General features: G+C 58.3%; 1 protein-coding gene across 1 annotated transcript in view; it reads left to right on the top strand.

The window, feature by feature from the left end:
• The first annotated feature begins 4,511 nt into the window (after window positions 1-4,511).
• The window catches only part of EPHA8 (EPH receptor A8), a 29,163-nt gene continuing 9,927 nt past the window's right edge, over window positions 4,512-23,747 (top strand). Inside the window, exons 1-4 of the mRNA XM_040979740.1 lie at window positions 4,512-4,696; window positions 9,491-9,555; window positions 16,632-17,295; window positions 23,186-23,341. Of these exons, the coding sequence (XP_040835674.1) occupies window positions 4,603-4,696; window positions 9,491-9,555; window positions 16,632-17,295; window positions 23,186-23,341 (979 nt within the window). The 5' untranslated portion in view covers window positions 4,512-4,602. The remainder of the gene's footprint in view (window positions 4,697-9,490; window positions 9,556-16,631; window positions 17,296-23,185; window positions 23,342-23,747) is intronic.

Here is a 23,747-nt window from a genome sequence, read left to right on the forward strand (position 1 = left end):
ACCCACAGGAGACCCTGATGGGGTTCTGTCTAGAGTGAGGGGAGGCTGAGGGGCTGGGTGACCATGATCTTGGGCATTCAATGACCTTTCTGACTGCAAGGTATAGGGTAGTCATGGCGGGACGGGGGAGGGGGTAGTGGTGGTGCAGGGAGTGTCCGCAGAGGCCAATGATGCAGCAACAAGGGGACAGGGCCGGGATGGTGGCAGTAGGGATGCAGGTGTGGACAAGCCCCATTCTACACAGGACACAGCTGGAGGGACGGGCACAAAGTTCAGGTTCCTTACCTAAACAGCGCTGGGAGAGGACCGGGAGTGTCCAGGGCACAGACAGGCTTCAAGGGGCTATGGAGGCTGTAATGGACTGCAGGAGAGTCGAGGGGAGGGATGAGAACAGACGACTCCTTCCTCAGGAAGCTTCGGAGTCGAGGGAGAGGAGAGGGCCAAAGGCAGCTGGCCTCAAGGGAGCCTGGTATGCTTCAAGTCCAGCTTGTCAGGACAAGAAAGGCTTGAAAGGAGACATGGAGCAGCCCAGAGCTGTGAGCCCCATCCATGCAAATGCCCAGTACCTTCTGCTGCTTGCCAACCATTCTAAACGGGGCGAGTGATTGATTATATGTAAACAGGAGGAAGCAATTAGTCTGTGCGTGCCCGGCCATTAATAAGCCATGTAGGCACTCAGGACACTGCCTCACTCAGCCTCTAACCTGAGACCAGCCAGAGACACCAGCAAGCCTCTGCCACCATGGGCACCTGGTCAGGGTTCACTTGGGAAGCCACTCTCTCTCCCAGAACCCGCGGGCTCTTGCGCCACACACAGGCTTCCCCTGCCTCCTAGCAGCAGCTGGGAGGCTGACTGGGCACTATTGGGGCAGCAGAGCGAGGGAAGAGGGAGAACATTGGTCAAGCCCACGGCCAGGGTCACCGTGCCAGGGGCAAAGGCCTGCCCGCTTATGCGGCCCCAACCGAGCGGCAGTCGGGGCTAACACATCCATGGGTCCTTCTGCACATTAAGATTCATGATTCTTTATTCATCGTGGATGACTTGGAGGTACTGAGGAAGGGCTAAATTACATTCAGGGTTTTTTATTTTATGCTTAAAAAGGACTTTTTTTGGGAAATATTTTAAATTGTAAATTTTATTTCACGTTTTGATGCCTGCAGCTTCTGGAATATTCCTTTGTGTGGAAGGGGACTTTGTGACTGTTTCATGATCTGCCTGCCTGTGACACGGACGCACTGTGAGCAGAGAACCAGGTCTGGTCCCTAGCACAGGGCCGCAGCAGGTGCCCAGGATACGGCTGTTGAATTAGCGACCTGAATAATCAATGCTACACGCCAGGTACAGTACGACCCACAAACGCAGTTCACTTTATGTCACCTGTTTCTTTTCACTAGAAAGTGAAAAGGAAAAAAAAAAAATGTAGCATGTAGCATTCTCCGTGCTTCGGGGTGATAGGCCCGCCTTGGCCGCTCCTGCTCTGGCCAACCCCACTGTGGAGCACGTGATGTTTCCTCCCAGTGGGCGCCTGGGCCCTGCCTGGGGCCACAAGGTGCCCATAGCAGGATGGTTCCAGCACAGATGGAAATGTATCTACCACCCCATACTCAGCTCACATCTGCCTTCTAACTGGGCCTAAGGCCGCACATGCCCCAGGTAGCCACACATCTCACCCACTCAGCTCCATCCCCTGTCCTTAAAAGCCAGCAGCGTCCCCTTCTTGACACACCACCAGCTGTGAATCCAGGCAAGGTTCCTAGGGCCCCTCAGAAATTTACCCCCATTTTCAGAGTTGGGGAAACTAAGATCCACAAAGATGAAGTAAGAAATACTCCCACTGCCAGAAGAGGGGGAAAAAAAGTGGTGGTAAAGGCAGGGAGAAGCCTCAAAGCGGAAGTCCAAGTCCAGCTGGGTCAGCCCCACCACTAGCATGTGTCCTGTGTCAAGGGCCAACGTGCTAATGGGAGGGCGTGACCGCTGCTCACACTCCCTTCTTGGTGAGCTCAGGTCAAGTTTGCCAAAGCAGTGGAAACCCAAGCTAGTCCATGACTGCAACCACCTCCAGCCACAGGTGCCAGGGTGGTAGGGGAGCGGGCACCCAGCTCCCTTGTGACTCCAACCCCTGACTCCAGCTTCCTGCCAAGGGCAGTGGCAAGGCTGCAGTAACCAGCTTCAGGCCACCCACAGGGGAGATCCCCACGGGGTTCCCAGCTCCTGGCTGGGCCCAGCTCAGTCCCAGCCCCTGGGGATTAACTCAGTGGATGGCAGGGAGCTCACTGTCTCTCTCTCTCAAATAAATAAAAATTGTAAACAACAACAACAAAACAGTCCAGTCGGGGAAGAGAAGACCAAAGAGCTATACTGTCCTGCTTTCCTCCCTCAGGCCTCACACCATCTACCATCTCCCTCGCTGCCCTTGTCTTTAAAATGGGTGAATCCTGCATGCCGCCCATCCTCCTCAGCGCCTGGCCTCTCAGGAGAGCGTGGCAGCCCCACTCCCACCCCACCTGTTTCTGTAGTCACCAGTCGTCAATCAGTCGGTCTGGTCAGGATGGGCAGAATCAGCTGGCTTTTCTTTCCTGCTTTCCAGTTGGCAAGCTGCCCTGGGAAGCCCGGCAGAGCAGAGGGCAAGGGTGGGAGGGAGAGGGCACACCCCGGCTGGACATCAGTGTGGTGGTAGGCAGGGCCAGAGCGGTTTGCCAAGTGGATTTCTTCAGTGGCCGTCAGGGATCTGGAACAAGGGGCCTACTCCTGGCTGAGAAGCAGCTTCAAGCCCTTCGATGGCTGAGAGCTCGCTACCTTCTGTTTCCTAACACACCCAATGGGCAAAACCTGTGCCCATTGGGGGCCGCTGAAGCCCAAGCCCCAGCAAAGTGTACTTTACCACCCTCCAGGAGAGCCTGCTGGGGACCCTGCACTGCACCCTGCCTGCACTGCTGTGCCCACTAGCACCATGCCCCATACATGAGTTTCCAGCCACGGACTCCTGCCTGCGAGGAGCCCTAAAGGACGCTGTGGCACTCAACATCCAAGTTTGCACACACTGCAGTGTGATCAAAACATCAACATTCAGAGTTGAGAAATTCCACAAATTTCACATCCTTTTGCAACTTAGAAATGTGGACACTGACATTGTTGGCTGAAGCTGGGTACGCTCTCCTAGCTGAGGTAGCCAGGGCACCTGCCTGCCTTGGGCAAGCGGGCATCTGAGTTCATGGAGATGTGCTGTGTCCAGGCCCATCTGCTGCTCACACCCCTCCATTCCCTTCAGTATTAATCTCCACTGAGTGCCTGCTTGAATACTCTGCTAAGAGGAGGCTCACCCCATGAGGCAGGCAGTCTGTGCTGTTAGCGAGATGCAGAGGGCAGAACAGGGCTTGGGAGTCAGCCAGCCCTGGACCTGGGCACCTCGCCAGTGTGTGGCCAAGTGTGGGATCCGAGGCAAAGCCTGACTGTTCTGAGCTCCCCATCTTTAGCTCGCAGCTCCCCTGCGGGGCAGTGTGTGACTCAAACCAGACCAAGTTTATACACACCCAGGGCAGGATCTGGCGTTTATTCTGTGTCCCCCAGATGGCCATCGACATTTTGTGTGACCCATACTTAGGAATCTGACTTCCTCCAGGGAAGGAAGAGGGGCTGGACCATGGTCTTTGCCAATCAGAAGCTGAAGGCACAGAGGCCAGGCCCAAGGAGGCTCAAAGCTGCAGTCTCTGACCTGCTTCCCATGCTAATTGGCTGGGCAGGTGCAACCGGGGTCTGGCAGTGGGTGGGGCCCCCAGGAGGGAACTTAGGTTTCTTTCCTCCTCCACAGTCCACAGCCGTCCAGGATGAGTCCCTACTCCCAGGGGAAATTCTGCAGAGGCATAGCAGGGAATGAGCCTCACCATGGCTGAGTGCCCAACAGTGTGCTGAGCGCGTACAGCACCACAACCACCCGAGGGCAGAGCCAGTGCTTTACAGACATGGAATCCAGGCTCAGAGAGGCTAAGAAACTTGCCTACAGCCAACGGAGCCAGGATTTAAACCCATCAGCCTGGTCCCCGAAGCCGCCGGCACTCGGTCCACTCCCAAGCCTCCTCAAACCGTCCGTCCTTGGGGTGGGACAAGAGAGCGCGATTTTCCACTTGAGGTGTCTGAGTTTCATCCTGTCCGTGAACGAGTGTGTGTGCGCATCCGTGCGCCCGAGGGCTACGCTCCGACGAGCGGGTGTTAGTGGGCGTACAGCACCCGAAGGTCCGTCGGCGCCCGCAGTCCCCCGGGAGGTCGGGGTCCGGAGCCCACGTGTGGGACGCGAGGCACCGCCGCCCAGGTGCGAGCGCGCCAGTGTGAGCGTGCGCACGTGCGCCGGTGCGGGGTCCGCGGCCGGGTGGCCGCGGGGCTGGCGCGAGACCCCCGCCTCGGTGCTGATTGGCTCGGCGCCGTGACGGGCCGGCCCCCCGCCCCGGGCGGCAGCGGCAGCGGCGGGCGCGGGTGCCCGCGTGTGCGCCGGTGTGTGCGCCGGGCCGCCGGCTGTGCGGGAAGCCAGCGAGCGAGCGCGCCGCCGCGCGGGCCGCCGCGGCCGAGCCCAGGGTGCGCGGCGCCCCCGCCCGCACGCCCGGCCTGCCATGGCCCCCGCCCGGGGCCGCCTGGCCCCCGCGCTCTGGGTCGTCACGGCCGCGGCGGCGGCGGCCACCTGCGTGTCCGCGGCGCGCGGCGAAGGTGAGCAGCGGCGGCGGCGGCGGTGGCGGGGTGGCGGCGGGGCGGGGGCGGCGAGGGGCCGGGGGCGCGGCGCGCGCTGCCTGCGGCTCAACTTCCTTTGCCCGACCCTGAGCTCCAGTGCAGTCCGGGCTCTACCGGCCTGGGGCCAGGGATGGCAGCACGGGAGAGGCTCGTGGGGCTGAGCGACGGAGCGATGGGAACGGGAACGCGAGGGCTTGAGGCTGAGGGGCAGAGGAGCTGGGAACCGCGGTCAGAGGAATGGGGCAGGGACCAGGGCGGGGGGCCGGGGAGCGGAGGCACGAAGAGCTGGGCTGGGGAACTGAGGATGGTGCGCGGAGACAAGGGCACAGGTCTGGACAGAAGACAAGCGAAGAGGTATGGAGGAGCAAGGGGCTGCAGACAGGGGGCAAGGGACAGAGGACAGAGCAGGGCGGCAGGCGCTGAGGTCAGAAAGAGAAGGGATTGGGAACCGGGTTCCCAAACCGAATGCAAAGGGGGTTTGGGGTGGCACTGAGCCGGGACACAGAGTGGGTAAGGAGGGGCAAGGAATGAGGAGCTTAGGGGTGGAGATGAAGGGGAAGAAGGGACAGCCCTGGAGGGGAGTGCCGGCTGCAGGAGCAGGTTGGGGACTAAGGGCCAGAGAGGCAAGGGCTTGAGGTGCAGAGAGCCCGAGGGGGCAGGGCCAGGGAGAGCAGGTCTTGTCCAGGGCAAACCGGGTGGCTCTATCCCTCAGTGGCCCTTGGGAGGCCAAGAGGGGAGGGGCAGGAGAGACAGAGATGGTAGACTGAGTAGCTAGGACCATAAAGGTCTGAGAGTGACTTCTGTTCCCTAGGGTGTGTGGGGAGGGAGGGGTGTAGGGTGGGCGGCAAGGAGCCCTGCAAGGGGACACAGGGACATGTAAGACTTTGTACCTGCGCACACATACGCACACCCATACCCCACCACCAGGTGCTCCAGGTCCAGCCCAGGAGGCTGCTTGGCCCCTTCCCCCTGGCCTGTCCCCTGCTCCAACCCTGGCCTCACAGCACTGCCCAGCACTGGGCTGCAGGACACTGGGGCTGACGCTGGGTCCTCACCCGGTAGGCTGAGCATCCACACAGATGGAAGGAGCTGTGGGTCCAGCAGCGCTCGCCCACCATCAGGCGATCCACCGATCCACCCCTCATGCACACACAGCCCGCAGCGACCGCACCCTGCACACACGTGCACACTCTCACATGCACGCGTTCCTCAGGATCCACATGTGTAGATCCAGGATGGCGGAGATTCACATGTGTGGACAGGCCCTCCCTCTACAACATGCCGCTTGCATCCATGCCCATTGCAAGCAGGTGCAGAAATGCACATAGATTAAAAAAAAAAAAAAAAGACTCTGGGATGAAACAGGCCCAGCCAAGGGCAGGGGCCACTCTCGGGCAGCAGACAGGTGAGAAGGCAAGACTAGCTGGAGTGGCAGGGGCTAAAGAAGCAGGAGAAATCGGGGAGCCAAGGCTTGGGGGAGTAAGGACAAGGGCAGGACTGGAGCAGGGATGCCCTGAGACTCCCTGCCTGCAGCCTGAGAAGGTAGTTTCCACAGGGTTGCAGGGGGCATGGGAGAGAGGCAGGCACCTGGGGTGGGGGGCGGGCGGGTGGGCGGGAGGAAGGTTGTGAAGCAGCAACAATAAGGCTCCAGGGATCTGGCCATGCACCTGCCGCTCGCTACTCATTCCGGCACTACCCTCTGGGAGGAGCCAGCACCTTCCAGAAACCCAGGGGCCCCCATGAGGGGACTTTGCTCAGGCTACTGTGCTGAAAACAGACAGACCTTGGAGAAGAGGATGCGTCCACTGGAGGGCAACCGCTGGGAAGAAGGCAAGATCCAGAAAGAGAAGCAGCGAGGAAGCCCTAGGCAGGGGAGGCATTGGGCATCCAGTCACTGCAACAGGTCCCCACAGCAAGGTGACAGTTACCCAGCCGCAGGGGGGACATCCAAGAGTCCTTTGTGGCATTGTCCCTTGGCAGGTGCAGAGCCTGAGCTGACTAGGGGAGTGTGTTGGAACTTAGGGAGTGGGCTGTGTTGGCAGCAGGGACCCAGCCGTGCCAGATACGGTGGCTCTCTGCAGCACTGGCAGGGGCTGAAGAAGGACACTGCACCTGCAGAGATGCCTTGGGTCCTGCTACCCAACCGCTAATGGGCAGGGATTGTCCTGTGCCTGGGGGTGATCTCCAAGGGGTTCCCATGCTGGCTGACTCCTCCTGAACACCTTGAATTCTCCAGCCTCACCATCGCACATTGTCCTCGGGGAATGTAAATCAATTTAAGTATTAGTCTCAGCGAGATGGAATGGGGGAAGGTGATAGTGCCAGAGAAGAAAGAAATGGCATACTGCCTTCCACAGAGGAACGGGGACGGCCTAGGAATTTTATGTGTTGCTCGGAGTGCATGAGGGGGTCCGGTTGATGTATCTAGAGCAGCCTGTACTGGTGGCCTGGGGGGACACCCACAGACATTTTCAGCACAGGGCAGATCAGTGATGGACCTCACCGAATGACCTGTGAGGCCAAGAAGTCCAGACCTCCTGTTTTGCAAGTGAGGAGACAGGTCTTGGGTTTGTGTTGGGGGAAGAGGGTGGCATGCCAGGGAAGCCGGCCATGGTAACGAGCAGCACCCCAGGGAATGCTAGCCTGGGTGGGGCAGGCCTGCTGTTGCATCCCCTGCCGTCCTTACCACACCTCCCTCTGATGGGCCTGGCTTCCCTCCAGAGCCTCTGCTGTGCCACCCACGGAGGAAGATAGAGATAAGGAGAGAGAAGTGGGGTGCAGGGATGGAGAAGGGTCTGGAACGGATTGGAACAGTCCTGGGATCCTGTAGCCCTTCTGGAATCCAATAGAATCGACTTTGGACTTAGCTGAGGCCCTGGCTGGACACTGCCCATGTGGAGGCACCCTCCCCCCGGGAAGCAGGAAGGGCCCTGAGAGTGGGGTCCATAGACCCTGAAGTCAGGAGTATGCAGGGGTGGCTTCCATGGCATTTAGCCAGGCCAGAAGCAAGCTCCTGCAGCTCAGAGATCCCCTGGGGGATGGGGTGGGGCTGGGGGAGTCCATGGAGTCCTTTCCCACCCTCTCCCAAACAGGGCCCTGTGGTCTGGGGGAAACTGCAATGCAGCCCCCTCCCCTCCCCCACCAGCAGGAGGAGCGAGTGCCTGACCCAGTTTTCTGCACGTTGCCTGAGAGGGAGGCAGGAGGGAGGCGGGAAGCCTTCTCTCTGCCCATGCCCCCGGCAGGCAGGGGATGGCCGGCGGGGAGGTCCCTCTGCAGACAGACACTGGTGCATCCCCTTGGTCCCACCAGCACCCCCACACACACCGCCGCCACTGTGCCCCAGGCTCTTCCAGCCCCCTCAACAGTAGGGCTCTGGGGAGGGATGGGAAGGGCGGGAGGCAGACAGAAATCTGCAAGTAGGAGCATCCTCATACCCGGGGGAGGGGGGGTGATACTGGGCTCCATGCTGCAGGGCCAGGCTTAGAGCTGGGCCGAGCTCAAGGGCACACACCCTCTGGGGAGGGCATGCCAGGAGGGTCCTGCTCATGGCAGAGTAAGGAGGGTGAGGAGAAAGTGAAATGCAAGCTGTGGGACCCTGGAGCCAAGCCCCCCTCCCCATGCACTGTACCCAGACAAAGCAAAGTGAAACTGGAACTCAGAGAGGGGCAGGGACTTACCCAAGGACGCGCAGCAGTTGGAGACTAAGCTGAAAAGTGGGTAGAGCCCTGATGTCTCAACATAGGAGCCCCCTTGTCAGTGTGAGGAAGCAGCAAGGTCCCGGGGGTGGAGAGGACAGGAGCCAGGGCTTGGAGAAAAGCAGCAGCGTTGGTGAGGATCTGGCATTGGCGTGGGCACCTAACCCTTAGGGATTATTTGCCTGTTTTACAAACCTGCTCCTAAGTGGCTGGGTCACAATTGGAGCACAGATACTGCAAAGGTGGGTCTTTTCTTTACTGTGTGGCTGGCACTGGTGGGGTCCTCTGGGCACACAGCCTGACTTCCCCATCGTCAGGACAGCTCTGAGCTCCTGGGGCCCAGCCACCAGGGCTGCGGGGCTCTTGCCTGTGGTTGGTGTGGCAGGTGCCCAGAACCTTCAGCCCAGCCAGCTGCCTCTGTGGGATTCCAAGCAAAGTGAACTCAGAGGCTCAGCTCTTTCATCTGTAAAATGGAGATAATGGTGGCTTCGGTGTGTGGGTCACACGCCTCCAGCTCCCCTTGCAGTGGTCAGCACATCACCAGTGCTCACCGAGAGGCACAGAGGATATGTGAGATGCCAGGCGCCATCCCAGGCCCCTCAGATGATTATAGAGCCAGGACCAGTGCTCCGCGGCAGTGACGTTCCCATGCCGTTGTGTCACAGGGGACGAGGAGCCTGTCATCAGAAGACCTATGACGGAGGCACTGTTGGCTCCGTTTGACAGAGGAAGAAGAGGTTCAGGGAGGGCCGGGGCCTTGTCTGAGGGCACACGGCTCCTAAACGACAGGACTGGAGGATGAACCCACCTCTCTCCAGCCTCTGAACCCCCACCATGGCAGACTGGGCCAACCGGGAATGGGGCGTGAGTCCCAGGAGCTTGAACTATGACTTTGGCCATGGTGGTGGACGAGGCTCCCAAGGAAGAACACTCAGGGTGGGCCTTGAAGGACAGGGCAGGTGAAGGGAGACAGAAACGGGCAGGCGCAGGCGCGGAGCTGCCGTGGCGAGGGCTGGGCTGCTCCCAGCTGGGAACGGGGGCCCGGAGCCTGACGTTCCACTTGTCTCCTGTTTTCCAGTGAATTTGCTGGACACGTCGACCATCCACGGGGACTGGGGCTGGCTCACATACCCGGCTCATGGGGTGAGTGATGGAGCGGCAACATCCCTGAGAGAGAAAGAGAGGCGGGACCGACGCTGGGCTCTGAGATCAAAAGGAGGCCCAGGGCTGGGCGGTGGCTACCCAAGGACTAGAGCAGTTCGAGAGCCGCAGGATTAAAGAAGCAGCCCTGCGCTCGCCCGACATTCTCCACAGGCCCAGGCCTGGCGACCTGGCAGTGTCCACAAGGCCCCATCACGCCTCCCCGTCTTAGGGGTCGGCCTCCACCCTCAGCAGACCCCCTTACAGAACCACGACCTGGGGAGGGGGACTGCTAGCCCTCACAACACCAGGCATGCTGACCCATTCAGCCTCTGTGATGACCCTGTTAGGGGTTCACAGTTGCCCTCTTCTGCCCCTCCCCCGAGGTGCCAGTCCCTTCATGTCTCTCCCAGGTTGTGTAGGGTGAGGGGACACCTCTGAGCCTGCTGGGACCCCAGCTCCCCACTTACACCAAGTGGGGCCCCATTCACCTGGCCTCACATCAGATTCTCCTTTATGGGAAGGGACGAGCCTGGGCCATGCTCTGGGTGGGGTGGGAGTAGGGAGGGTGACGGGGCCCCGGCACCGTCCTTGCACCCAGCAAGCCCTCTGTTGTCATGAATGTTGTTAGAGCAGGTGTTGTGGCTACTATCTCATACTGTGCTCACACACACATACACACTGCAGATGGCTGCATGTCACACACACACGCACACACACACACACACACACTGAACACTTTGAACTTCCATGGCTCTATGGATGAAGGAATGAAAACTGTTAATGATGATCATGGCACTAAATGCTAACATTGACCAAAAGGGGAGCTTTTTAAAAATAATTTCTTGAAATAGTGACAGAAAGAGATCTTTCATCCCCAAATGGCCACACCAGCCAGAGCTGGGCTGGTCCAAAGCCAGGAGCCAGGAGCTTAATTCGATCTCCCATGTGAGTGCAGGGACCCAAGCACTTGGGCAATCTGTTGCTGCTGTCCCAGGCACATTAGCAGGGAACTGAATCAGAAAAGAAGTGGCCTGGTCTTGAACCAGTGCTTGTGTGGGATGCTGGTGCCACGGGAGGCAGTCCCTGGGAGGGCTTTCTTGACTTGGGGTGGCGTTTTCCTGCAGGCCATCCGTTGCCTGTGGCTGGAAGTCAGAATGCGTCCTGCTGCATGCTCAGGGACATGGGTCACTGGGCAGTTGTGGCTGTGGTCTGTGGTCAGCCTGCGTGCACCATGCTGCTGGAAGCTGCAGGGGTAGAGCCCGGAATCCTCATGGACTGTGACAGTCCTGGTGCTATAGGCCAAGTGGGGACCCCTGCCTTTGTGGATGTTCCTGGCAACTATTGCTGGGCGGGAGCACTGGTGAAGTGAGCCAAATCCCAGCTGGGGTGACCACCCAGCTGTTGGCTGAGTTGGACCTCACCTGGGTCTCAGCAGCCAGAAGGGGCCGCGACTGGCCCTGGCTTGGCCCTGGGTATGGCTATCCCCCGAAGAGTTTAGGGACCCTCAGAGCCTGGAGGGTTTTCAGCAGTTGAGGAGGTGGTCGCTGAGGCCCTTGTGTCTGCACAGCTCAACAAGCCCCTGAGGCGTTTGCTGGCAGAACACCCAGCGTCTGCCCACAAAGCTTTCAGCTCATACAACCAATCCTCGGGGGTGACAGGGCCGCCTAGGTGCACACCCAAGTGAGAAAAAACTTGCCCACTGTCAAACAGCCTCCAGGGCCAGTGGGACTTGAACCCTGTTGGATTCCATGTCACCTGTGCAGGTGATGAGGCCTGGTCTGTGTCCTCATGGTGAGAGAAGGTCCTGGTTTGTTTGCTGAGCCCGAGACCAGCCTGGGCTGTGCAGACCGGAAAGGAGGCTGCACTGAGATACTGGGTCCCCAGCCTGGAGCCCTTGAACCCAAGCCAGGTTAGCAGATGAAGTGGACAGGTATCCATGGCCAGGAGGTCTGGGGAGGGCCCAGAAGTCTCTGGGAGAAGCTTTCCAGATGGTTCTCTTGCCCAGAGGGGAGGGGCCCCTGTGGAGATGAATCTTGAGGGTCCATCAGCCCCCCTGATTTTGGAGTCTATTAAACAGCCTGCATACAGGGTCACCCATACCTCCCCTATCATCAAAAACTGCCACTGGCACGACTGGAGGGCAAGGGTGTGGATTCTGTCGAGCTACCCTCAGGTCTGCCCATGTCTGTGTCCTTTGGAACCTCAGGATGATCCAAGGGCCTGCGCATCCAGGTGTCGTCAGAGGTGGGGTGCACGTGAGGGACTTCATACTGAGAAGTCAGGACCCCCAAGAGTCTCGGCAGCTCGCCTAGGGTCAAGGGCAGTCAGGCCCCAGCAGCCTGCTCTTGCCTGGGCTGTGTCCCTTCCTCTGCATCCAGGAAGCTGCCCATGCCAGGACCTGCCATATCTGGCCTGGCACACTGAAGGCTGCTGATGAGTGCTGCCTTGGCTGGTGGCATGTTCATTGCGTTGTCCTACCTGATCCTAACCCTGATCCCCCTGGAGTACACAGGCGTATCAGGAGTAACCCATTTCACAGATGGGAAGCCAACGGCTCAGAGAGGGAATGTGATGTTCCCAGGGCTATGCAGCTGATGTGCAGGGCGGTATTCAGGAAAGAAATGTTGGCAGAGCAGTGCGCTGGCATGCAGCATGATGGTGTGCTCCAGAAAAGGGCAGATCCTGTCCTTGTGCCAGGTCTCCAGGAGCAGGCGTCAGCAGCAGCTCCCGGGCTGACAGGGCTGGGCCAGGCCCTTGGCCCTTGGTGGAGAGGCTGGAGTGGATGCAGATCAAGCTGATTAATTTATCTGAGCCTCTGGCAGGAAACAGACAGGGAGCAGCTGGCAGGCTCTTTGGTGTTCCATTAATTGTGACAATGACTTTAACCCCAGATGTGATACAGCACTGCTCAATGCCCGGCCACACAGTAGATTGTGGGGCAGAGGTCCTTCTTGGGGTTGGGGTAACAAGAAGCATAAACTTGCAAATGAGGCTGGCCCTCCAGGACCCCTCCCTCCCCTCCCCCCATGTCCTTGGAGGCGGTGTGGCAGGCTAGGAAGGTGCTGCCAGTCCATCACTGCATTCAGGCAAGTTGCTCATTGCTGTCCATGTCATGTCTAAAATGGGCACGTGGCAGGCAGCTTCCCTTCGTGAAGGTAGGACCTGCCTGAGTGGTGCTGTACAGACATGGTGCGAAAGCTCAGGCCACCATGGCTATGGTCTGTCGCAGGTGGTCTGCTCTGCACTCAGGGGCCCAGCTCAGAGCCCCCCAGGTGTCACAAGCATGGCTCCAGAATCCCTAGATCAAAGGTATTTGCATCTCTAGTTCAAGGGTGTTTGCTCACGGAGGCCCAGGAGAGAAGCCCGGGCAGGGCCTCTGTGGAGGAGCCCCTTCCTGGCCTCAGCGCTGGCCCCCGCACATTGTCAAGAGGCCAGGCCTTCCCTGTGCCTGCACAGGGTTCCCGCCCCGTCCTAGCTCCAGGCCGGCAGGTGACACAAGCAGGAGCTCACGCCCAAGAGGCCTCAGGCACCCCCACCCCGCCAGCTGGATCCCCATGGTCCCCAGGATCACACAGTACCCCCTCGTCTGGTAGACCGAGAGTCACTGGAGGGCAGGCAGGAATTCTAGGATGTGAAGGCATTTGAGAAATTGTTGAAATCCCTGGAAGCAACTGGTTTTCCAGAAAGCTCACAGAAAATGTGTAACCTGGGAAAACTCTGCATGCCTTTCAAATATTTTTGTGTTAAAATAAACTTATCTTGTGATTTCTTGTGATTTTTCATGAACTTTTTGAAGAACCCTTGGTCTATCTTTTTATTGTTATTATTATTATTAATTTATTTTTATTGGAAAGGCAAATTTACAGAGAAAAGGAGAGACAGAAAGATCTTCCATCCTTTGATTCATTCCCCAAGTGGCCACAGCGGCTGGAGCTGAGCTGATCTGAAGCCAGGAGCTTCTTCCAGGTCTCTCACCTGGCTCAGGTTCCCAAGGCTTTGGGCTATCCTTGACTGCTTTCCCTAGCCACAATCAGGGAGCTGGATGGGAAGTGGAGCTGCTGAGATTAGAACCAGCACCTAGATGGGATCCCAGCATTTGCAAAGCAAAGATTTAGCCACTAGGCCATCACACTGGGCCCATATCTGGTTTGTTGTTGTTGTTTTACTGTGATAAGATGCACATGAAATTAACATTACAGCTGCTTTTGTTTTAAGGGCTTTTTTTTTTTTTTTAAAGATTTATTTATTTTGGGCCCGGCGGCATGGTCTAGTGGCTAAGGTCCTCGCTCGCCTTGAATGCCCCGGGATCCCATATGGGCGCCGGTTCTAATCCTGGCAGCCCTGCTTCCCATCCAGCTCCCTGCTTGTGGCCTGGGAAAGCAGTGGAGGACGGCCCAAAGCTTTGAGACCCTGCACCCGCGTGGGAGACCTGAAAAGAAGTTCCTGGTACCCGGCTTTGGATCAGCACAGCACCGACCGTTGCGGTCACTTGGGGAGTGAATTATCGGACAGAAGATCTTCCTCTCTGTCTCTCCTCCTCTTTGTATATCTGACTTTGTAATAAAAATAAATACATCTTTTTTTAAAAAATGTATTTATTTTTATTGGATAGTCAGATATACAGAGAGGAAGATGATCTTCCATCTAATGATTCACTTCCCATGTGGCCGCAATGGCTGAAGCTGAGCTGATCCAAAGCTAGAAGCCAGGAGCTTCTTCTGGGTCTTCCACATAGGTGCAGGGTCCCCCGGCGCATGCAAGGCAAGGACTTTAGCTGCTAAGCTATGGCGCTGGAACAAAAACAGTATTTTTATTGGAAAGCTAGATTTTTTTTTTAACGGAAAGATATTCTATCCATTGGTTCACTCCACAAATGACCGCAATGGCCATAGCTGAGCTGATCCAAAGCCAGGAACCAGGACCTTGGGTGCAGGGTCCCAAGGCTTTGGGCCATCCTTGACTGCTTTTCCAGGCCACAAGCAGGGAGCTGGATGGGAAGCAGGGCTGCTGGGACACAAATTATTACCCATATGAGATCCAAGTGCTAATAGGTAGAGGATTAGCCAAGTGAACCATCATGTCAGCCCCATTGTAGTTACTCTTAGTGACCCAGGGTGCTGTATGTGCGTGTTCCGTCTTTTCAAACTGAAGTTACAAGATTGTATCGTGCCTCCTGTTCCTCCCTCCCCCAGTGCTACCCTCCCTGGTGGTGTCTGTCACTGTGAGTCACATTCCATTGGGACACCCTCATTAATGGACCATACGATGCTGGTCCTTTCCTATCTGGCTGACTTCATTTCACCTGATGTGCCCAGGGTCACCCATCTTGTACCGTTGTAAAGTTTCATTCCTTTAAAAAAAAAAAAAAGAAAGAAAGATTTCATTAATTTGAAAAAGGGGTGGAGGGATGCCATGGGGAGAGAGAGCAAGAGAGAGAGAAAAAAATCTTCCATTTCCTGGTTCACTCCCCCAAGGCCTGCAATGGCCAGGGCTCTGCCAGGCTGGAGCCAGGAGCTCAGAGCCCAGAGCTTCTTCCAGGTCATGCACATAGGTATAGGGACCCAAGGGAACTGGATCAGAAGTGGAACAGCCAGGTCTTGAGCAGGTGCCAAAATGGATGACTTAACCCACTCTGCCACCACAGCAGCCCCAGTTTCCTCTCTCTTGTTGGTGGGAGAATATCCATTCCCTGTGCCTATCACCTGCTGAGCCTGCCTGCAGACATCTGGGTCACTTGCACGTTTCAGCTGCTGTGTGCACGATGTTCCGTTGTCTCTAGGCCCCTTCTCTCCCGTCTGGGGCAGGCACAGCCGCAGGTGGAATTGCTGGTCCAGGTCAACTCTCTGAGCAGCTGCCATGCCATTTCCTGTTCCCATTGCAGTGTCACCCATGGTGTGTGGGTGTGTGTGTGTGTGTGTGTGTGTTGGTGGTAGCCTTCCTTGGAACCCTGACTGCTAATGCGCTGAGCACCTTGCCCTGCACTTCCCAGCCCTTGACCCATTTTCTCGTCCAATTGTTTATGTTGTTGCTGAACTCAGGAGTTCTTTACATATTGTGGACGCATCCCTTCTGGGACACACACGTTACATGTGCTTTTTCCCGTTGTAGGAGCTGCCCTTGCACTCTGGCAGCGGTGAGGGTGTGTCTGAGTTATTATTTCTCGGTGGTCGAGGTGCAGCCGGCCACAGGGCCAGGGTGACCACACTTGACTTTCCCACCGCCTACTGCTCCAGAAGTAGGAGTCTGCCTAGCCTTCATTCCTGAGCCTCAGGTTGGGGCGAAGGGGCAGCAAGGGCAGCAGGGCGGAGGGAGCAGCAACCAGACGGTCCCTCAGCCAGCACCAGACAGGATGGGCTGCTGCAGGTTTCAGTGGTACCAACGGGGGATCCCTGTCTCATACCCAGGTGCCTGTGCCTTGTAATGATGCCACATCCCAGCAAAACCCCTCATATGTTGTAGTCACCCAAGATCAAAGTGCCCAAGTACAGCTGTCGCAGCTCACATCCCAGCTTGACTACAGCCAGTGGTGTCCCCGGGAGCTGCGGCTCCTGCTGCCCAGTGTCTCAGGAGAGGCTTGGACTGTGTGGCAGCTGCCACAGAAAGAGGTAGAACTTCCACGTATGGTCTCTGCCGGGTGCACAACACTGTGATCCCACCACAAACTTGGGGAGCACCCATGTAGGTTCCCTGTGCAGCTGCTTCAGAGAGCCAGATTGCTGGCTTCGGCAGGCACAACCGGCCCCTCTGGGCAGGGCAGGAATGAGGCCAGGGCTTCGCTGCAGATGGGCCTGCGCCTGTGAAGGCTTCTCAGGCCCTGCCTGGGAAGCCGCAGACCTAAGTCTCTGTCTGCATTTCCTCCTCTGGAACAATCCATTGCATTACCGTTCCCAGGGGACCCATGGCATTCTATCAGGTTGTGGCTGCAGGTACCTGGGACTTAGCAGCTGGCAGAATCCATGAGAAGGTCAGGTCCCTCAGGATCTGCTTGTGCCTCCCCAGCACATGTGGCCCTAGCCAGGTGGTCAGCCAAAGAAGTCCCTGGGCTGAGCGTTGAGCAGCTGTATTCTCTCCCACAGTGGGACTCCATCAATGAGGTGGACGAGTCCTTCCAGCCCATCCACACGTACCAGGTGTGCAACGTCATGAGCCCCAACCAGAACAACTGGCTTCGCACAAGCTGGGTGCCCCGTGACGGTGCCCGGCGCGTCTACGCCGAGATCAAGTTCACCTTACGCGACTGCAACAGCATGCCTGGTGTGCTGGGCACCTGCAAGGAGACCTTTAACCTCTACTACCTGGAGTCAGACCGGGACCTGGGCTCCAGCACCCAGGAGAGCCAGTTCCTCAAAATCGACACCATCGCGGCCGACGAGAGCTTCACAGGTGCTGACCTAGGTGTGCGTCGGCTCAAGCTCAACACCGAGGTGCGTGGCGTGGGCCCCCTCAGCAAGCGCGGCTTCTACCTGGCGTTCCAGGACATCGGCGCCTGCCTCGCCATTCTCTCTCTCCGCATCTACTACAAGAAGTGCCCCGCCATGGTGCGCAACCTGGCTGCCTTCTCGGAAGCGGTGACCGGAGCCGACTCCTCCTCTCTGGTGGAGGTGCGGGGCCAGTGTGTGCGGCACTCGGAGGAGCGGGACACGCCCAAGATGTACTGCAGTGCCGAGGGCGAGTGGCTGGTGCCCATTGGCAAATGCGTGTGCAGCGCCGGCTACGAGGAGCGGCGAGACGCCTGTGTGGGTGAGCAAGGCGTGCGTGGCCTGGGGCTGTTGCTTTGTCAGTGGCACCATGGCACCTGGGAGGATGCACAGCCCTAGGGATCCTTAGCCAGTAGATATGCCAGGACATCCACATGCATGTTCGCCGGCCAAGGTGGGGACTGGGCGACAGCTCAGGGACCCCTGTGACGGCAGGTTGTGTGGTGCAGGTCCTAGGTTAGGGACTGACTTGTGGCAGGTGCTGTTGGAGAGCTCTAAGCATCTCCCTGGGGGCGAACTGGAAGCAAGGCACAGGATGGGGGCTCTGGGAAGGTGCAAGGAGTGAGGCCCCCAGAGAGGACGGTGCTTGCCTGGTCAGTCCTGGCACTGATCCAGCCTGCATGTGTTTGTGCGGTTACCCAGAAGCCATGGAAAGGAATGGCAAGGGCCTGAGAGGGAGAGAGGGATGGCTGAGAACCTGGCATGGCACCTGTTCCCTACCATGACACCTGCTCCAAAGTGAGAGGCGCTGGGGAGAGTGCAGGTTCCCACAGGGTGCAGCCGGTGGCTCCATGTGTGTGGGCAGGGCCCTCAGAGAGTTCTGGCTGGCCAGCTGGGACTCCAGCTGGTGCTGGGCTCAGCCTGCTTTCCCCTGATCTCCCCAGGGGCAGGACACACGGTAGCTCAGCCACACAGGGCACAGTGAAGCCTGGCTGCTGCAGCCTTGGGTGACCCTGGGCTGAGGAGGGAAAGGGGTGGGGTATTCCCCTGCAGGGGCCAGAGAGACCAGAGCCCATGGAAAGACGCCGTCAGTGCACGCTGACCCCACACCCTGTCCTTCATCCCACTCTGCTTCTGGATGTGCCATACCCTCCATGGGCCTGTGTGCCTGGCTGCCCAGCTCGTTGGCCTCCCGTGGGTCCTCTCTCAGCTACCCTTGCCCTGCTCCTCCCTGCTTCCTACTGTGGTCCCCATGGCCTTTGTAGCTTACAATGGGCCACTTCCTGCCTCAGGCTACTGGTTTATGTAATAAGGGAGATGTTAGGGTTTGCCTTTACCCCTAGAGGGACTGAGGCACAAGAGGTGGTGTTATGTGCCAGCTGGTGGGGAGCGAGAGCTGGGACCTGAGGTTGGGTCTGTGTTGTCCCTGGCCCAGCAGGGGCCCCATGTCCTTTCATTCTCATGGGGAGAGGAAAGGAGCTGTGTGGTTGGTGACAATGTGCCAGGCCCTTGGGGGAGGTCTTTTATTTTATTTGAAAGGCAGAGCTCGAGAGGAGAGAAAGCTTCTACCTGCTGGTTCAGTTTCAAAATGGCTGAAATGACCAGAGCTCGGCCAGTGTGAAGCCAGGAGCTTCCTCTTGGTCCCCCATGTGGGTGCAGGAGCAGCCCAAGGTCTTGGAGCATCCTCTGCTACCTTCCCAAGTCATAAGCAGGAAGCTAGAAGGGAAGTGGGGCAGCTGGGACATATGGGATGTTGGCACCTCAAATGGACACTTATTGTGCTATGCCACAGCACCAGCTCCGATAAGCGCTCTTGTATGGTGTGTGCCCCGTGACTCCTTTTCTTGAGCACCTGCCGTGTCCCATGTCCCTGGGGACATCCTGTCAGTCACTGTCCTTCTGCATCCTCTGAGCTGGGTGTGGTAGCCCCATCTCACAGGTGGCCCTGAGGCTGACAGAGTGGAGTCAGGCTCTGAGCCCAGAGCTTGGAGCCCAGAGTTCTCCCCTAAGCCCCATTGTCCTCCTCCCTGGAGCCTGTGCTGACCCCTAGGGTCTGGTACCACGTGAGCTGGAACCCCCAGCCAGCCTGTGTGCACCTGCTCAAGGTCAGCCCTGGCCCCTGCTCTGGATGTTTGGAGCGAGTATAGCTTGTCACACGGGAACCCCTGACTGAGGAGTTGGGCCTCCCTTGGGGAGAGCTGGGGACGCTTCACCCAGGGTCTACAGGCAGCTGGAGTGTTTGCTGGAGACCTCAGCGTGGGATGCTCCCCTCCACCCACCCGTTCAAAGAGAGTAACAAAGGACTGGTGGCAGCGGCAGGGCTAGGGAATGGCTACGGATTTTGAATTCTCCATTTAAATCATAATGCATCGTAATTATGCCAGTTGCAAGATAATTACAGGTTTTATAAAAAATATTAATTCACAGTGCTCTGCAGGCAGCACATTTTGGGAGGGGAATGCCAGTCGGCACTCTCTCGAGGAACAGCGCTTCCCAGCCCAGCTGGGGCTGCCAGAACCCCACATCACCTGCCTGGGAAGAGCGGCTTTCCCCATGAGAGCAGCCCCATGTGACCCGTGTTCTCTTTGGAGCCCAAGACTCAGGAGGGACTAAGAACAATAAGAACGAAGAGGGAGTGCTTTCCCATGGCCGCCCCTTCCAGCAGGGGACCCTCCCTGCTCAGACTGAGATTTCTGTCTGGCCAGAGCTTGTGAACAGGAGAGCTAGGGAGAGTCCGGCCTGCCCAGCTATGATTCCGCTTTCTTTCAGGGCCAGGAGAAGTAGCAGAAGCCCAAGGCCCAGGACAGGGGTCAGGCCTCATACTTCCTGTCCTGCTGGCTGTGCCCTTCAGAGCTGCCCCTAAAGGTAGCCAGGCCATGCTGGATGCTACAGATGAAGCCAGTTAAGGCAGGGATCCCCACCAGACCACCCATGGGAAAATGCCAGCTAGCTGGTGAGGATGTGGAAGCGCAGAGAAGCCAAATGGCCGGCCCAAAGACGCCCAGTGGGAGGCAGGGGTGGCTGGAGTCCAGCTCTTGCAGGTTCCTTTCTAGAGAGCTACCCACTGTGTCCAGTTCCCAGCCACATGGCCACCCGGCAGCCATGGCCACACCTCCTTCCTGGCTCTCGGAGCATCCCCCACTGGAGTCATCGCAGTGGCGGTCCTTCCTGTCACCTGGGTGTGGATATAAATCACCCCTGCGGCCCCTCATCATCTTTCTATAAATATCAGAGGCTCATTTCGGAGGGGAGCATGAGCGACGGGCTCCTGTGCCTTTCTGGCTGTGCTTAAAATCTGATTTAGAATTAATTTCCTCCACGCGTGCACCAGCGGACGCCGTATTTGTCAAGTCGCAAGCACTTTGCCGGGGAGAGCAGCAAAGAGGCCGGGGCTGCAGGCAACTGCCAGCCTGACGGGCGCCTGGGCAAGGTGCCCTCGCAGGGCAGCCACCCCTCCTGGCCCCGCAGCCTGGTGCAGAAGCACCCTGGGGCGGCACACAGGGCCTGAATCCAACCCAGAGCCACTCCATCTGTCTCAGCCGTCGTCCCCGGCCCAGCCACCAGGACCCCGAGCTCCCTAAGGGCCTGTGATTAGTCTTCTTATTAAAGATTATTTTATTTCCATTGTGTGGATTAACCTGGCCACGCAGGCATTAGCTTGGATTGCGGGTTGAGAGCAACAGAGCTCAGGAACTATCCTTGAGCCCAGGGACAGCGTGCAGATGCAGTGGGGACAGGCACTGGCTCCAGGGGTCCTTGGGGCTTGCTTGCCCTCTGGTGTGGTCAGGAGCCTGGGCTCTGGGGTGCAGGCATTGTGCTGAGTCTGGTCCGCACGCTGTCATGATGTCACACATCCTGGAACTGGTTCACCTGTGCTCCCTCACGACAGCACTGGGCGGGGAGGGGGATGCAGTTATTGTCCAGATGAGGAAACTGAGTCACAGCCCCAGGCTCAATGCCACTGAGCTCACAGAGGCAGGGGTCGAGCGAGGGAAGATACCCAGGCTGCGACCCTGCACTACAGAACTGCACGGGGCTTTGTGCCTTGCCCTGAGGCCAGGCTACTTCCCAGCCTTCTTCACGTCAAGTCCCCCAAAGGCCAGGTGAAGGAATGAGTATGCAGGGGAGCCTGCGGACTGTGGCTCCTGCCATGCTGGGCGCTGTGGATCTGATCTTCGCAGTGAGGGTGGCTGCCATGCAGGACACAACGCACCCAGCAAATAGCAGCCGAGCAAGGGCCAAGCCACCTCTGAGGGGACTCCCTGCCAGGACCCCAGGGTGGAGGAGGAGTGGGTGAGTGGGATCAACCCCAGGACTGGGAATCCTGGAGGGCTGCTGGGAGCAAGAGGCAGGGTCACAGTTTGTCTTCAGCCAGGACTCCCAGCTCCAAGCTCCCAGCTCTGAGTTAAGTTTGAGCCCTCAGGGTGGGAGAGAGACCTTGACGTGGGGGCGGGGAAGCTATTTTCCCTGCCCCTCCTCTGTCCACAGCCCCTCAAAGCTCCCCAGCTTCCCCCATCTCCTCAGAAGCATCCTATTGCCGTGTCTCCTGGCTCTGGTCTCCTCTGACATCTGTATTATTGGACAGATTAACCCACTGCCAGGTCTTGTAGCAGAGAGGGCAAGGTCCCAGACACCGTGCTTAGCGGTGGGCTTCTCACACACGCGCCCAGGACCCCAGATGAGACTTTAAGGGAGAGAGGATCCTTGGAGGCTTCCCACGGAGTTCAGTGCCAGGGACAGAACCGGAAGCAGCCTGGCTGGGTAGCAGTGGCCACCCCTCCCCTGCTCCCTGCCCCAGAGCCCCTGGGCTCCATCTGTGCCCAGAGCAGATAATGATGGGTGAACAGCTTGGGCTCTGGGGCAACCTTGTGTCAGGTGCTGGGGACTGGGAGATGGGCCAGGCAGCCCCAGTGCAGGAGAATCATACACAAGGATCAGTGAATGCAGACCCAATGCCATGCACAGTCACAAGCCACAGCAGAGAGAGGAGTGGTTACTCATGGGCGTTTGAAGGGGAGATTCAAATAGGCCTCCTCGAAGGGCCAGTGAGAATAGATCTGGAAAGAGGAGTCCAGCTGATAGGGGAGAAGGGCGCCCCAGGAGGCAGGCCTGGCAGGAGCAGAGGGTACGAGGCCAGGAACAGCCTGCTCTGGCCAAGGGGTGCCGAGCACATCAGGGTAGCCTAAGGATGGGGGAGAGGAGTGGCACTGAAGGAGGCTCCAGGTGGGTTTGGGGCTGCGGGGGAGACTCTGGAGGTCAGGTAGTTCTGGTTGGGCTCTGGGTGGGGATGCCTGGAGGGTTGAACAGGCGGGAGGAGAGCAGGACGTGCATGGTAGAGACGCCTATGACACCTGCAGCCCAACATCCGCCCCACTCCCAGCCACAACGCCAACATCCTGGCCACCTCCGGAGGGCAGCCTCTGCCTCGTTTACCCTTCACCATCTCCTCTCTTCATCTGCCTCCTGAAAGCAGCCATGGCCTTGGTGGCTGTGCCTTCCCCTCTCCAATGCCACTGGCTGTCGGTAGGGCATACCCCAACTCCCCCCTTAAACCATCTGACAGCATGCATGGCCTCACTGCCTACAGCTGCTGTCACTGTCCAGGGGAGCCCTGGAGCAGGCGGTGACAGCGACCACAGAGAGGGTCAGACAGGAGACGAGGAGTGGCAGCCATGACGGCAGGGGGTAGCAATGGATGGGAAAGGGAGAGTGCAGTGAGGTTCTGGGAGAGGAGGAGCCTGTGGAGCTATGACATACAGGTTCCCAGGCCCTGGCTCTTCCACCTTGGCCATCTGTGGTGGGGACAGTTCCATACCTGCCCATGTTTAAGAAGCCTAATGCTTTTTCCAATACCTTTCCTACTTACATGTCCACCCCCTGGGGTTTTATCCCCTGTACCTCTAAGGTTGGGGTCTTGCCCAAGGACCTCAGTGTTCCATGAAAGACAGAATCTGAGGCTGAAGTGGGGCCTCTGGGGTTGGGGGAGTTGGGGCTGGGTAGGCCCAGTGCCGACCCCTCTGGCTGCACAGCCCTGTGTAAGTTAACGATCCTCTCTGCACCTGCACCTGAGGGTAGCAGTGGGTGCTGCTGAAGCTCTGCCCCCTGTGTCCTGGGACCTGCCAGGAAGTCACACCTCGGGTCAGTTGGGAGCCGTTGCCAAGGCTGGCCATGGAAGCCCACTGGTCTGCCTGCGGCCCCCTTCTCCTCTGCAGCCTGCGAGCTGGGCTTCTACAAGTCAGCCCCAGGGGACCAGCTGTGTGCCAGGTGCCCCCCACACAGCCACTCTGCAGCCCCTGCTGCTCAGGCCTGCCGCTGTGACCTCAGCTACTACCGTGCAGCCCTGGACCCACCATCTGCAGCTTGCACCAGTAAGTACCAATGCCGCCCCCCGGCACCCTCAAGGCCAACACTGGGCCAGAACCCCCACACTCGGTCCTGCTACTGTTGGCAAATCAGGTCCCACTGACCTGGCTGGACCAAGGGCTAGCCTGGACTGGGGGGACACCTCTGACCCTTCAGCAGCAGCCTTGACCTCCTTGAACTCCCAGCCCTGAGCTGTGTCACCTGTGAGCAGGCCTTGACCCCCTGACCTGAGAGTGAAGCGCCATGTTGGGGTAAACAAGGTGGGTCAGAAGTACCCCCTCCATCCATCCCGATTGAGCTGGCTAGCACTGCTGAAGTGGTTGCCATGTGCTCTGTGTGTGTGTGCGTGTGCACATCTGTGTGTGTCCTTGATGCTTGCAATGCTGTGTGACCATGTGTGTCCCTAGCTGT

This window comes from Ochotona curzoniae, unplaced genomic scaffold (assembly GCF_017591425.1).
Source record: "Ochotona curzoniae isolate NIBS_2020 unplaced genomic scaffold, NIBS_Ocur_1.0 contig_3255, whole genome shotgun sequence".
Lineage (NCBI taxonomy): Eukaryota > Metazoa > Chordata > Mammalia > Lagomorpha > Ochotonidae > Ochotona > Ochotona curzoniae.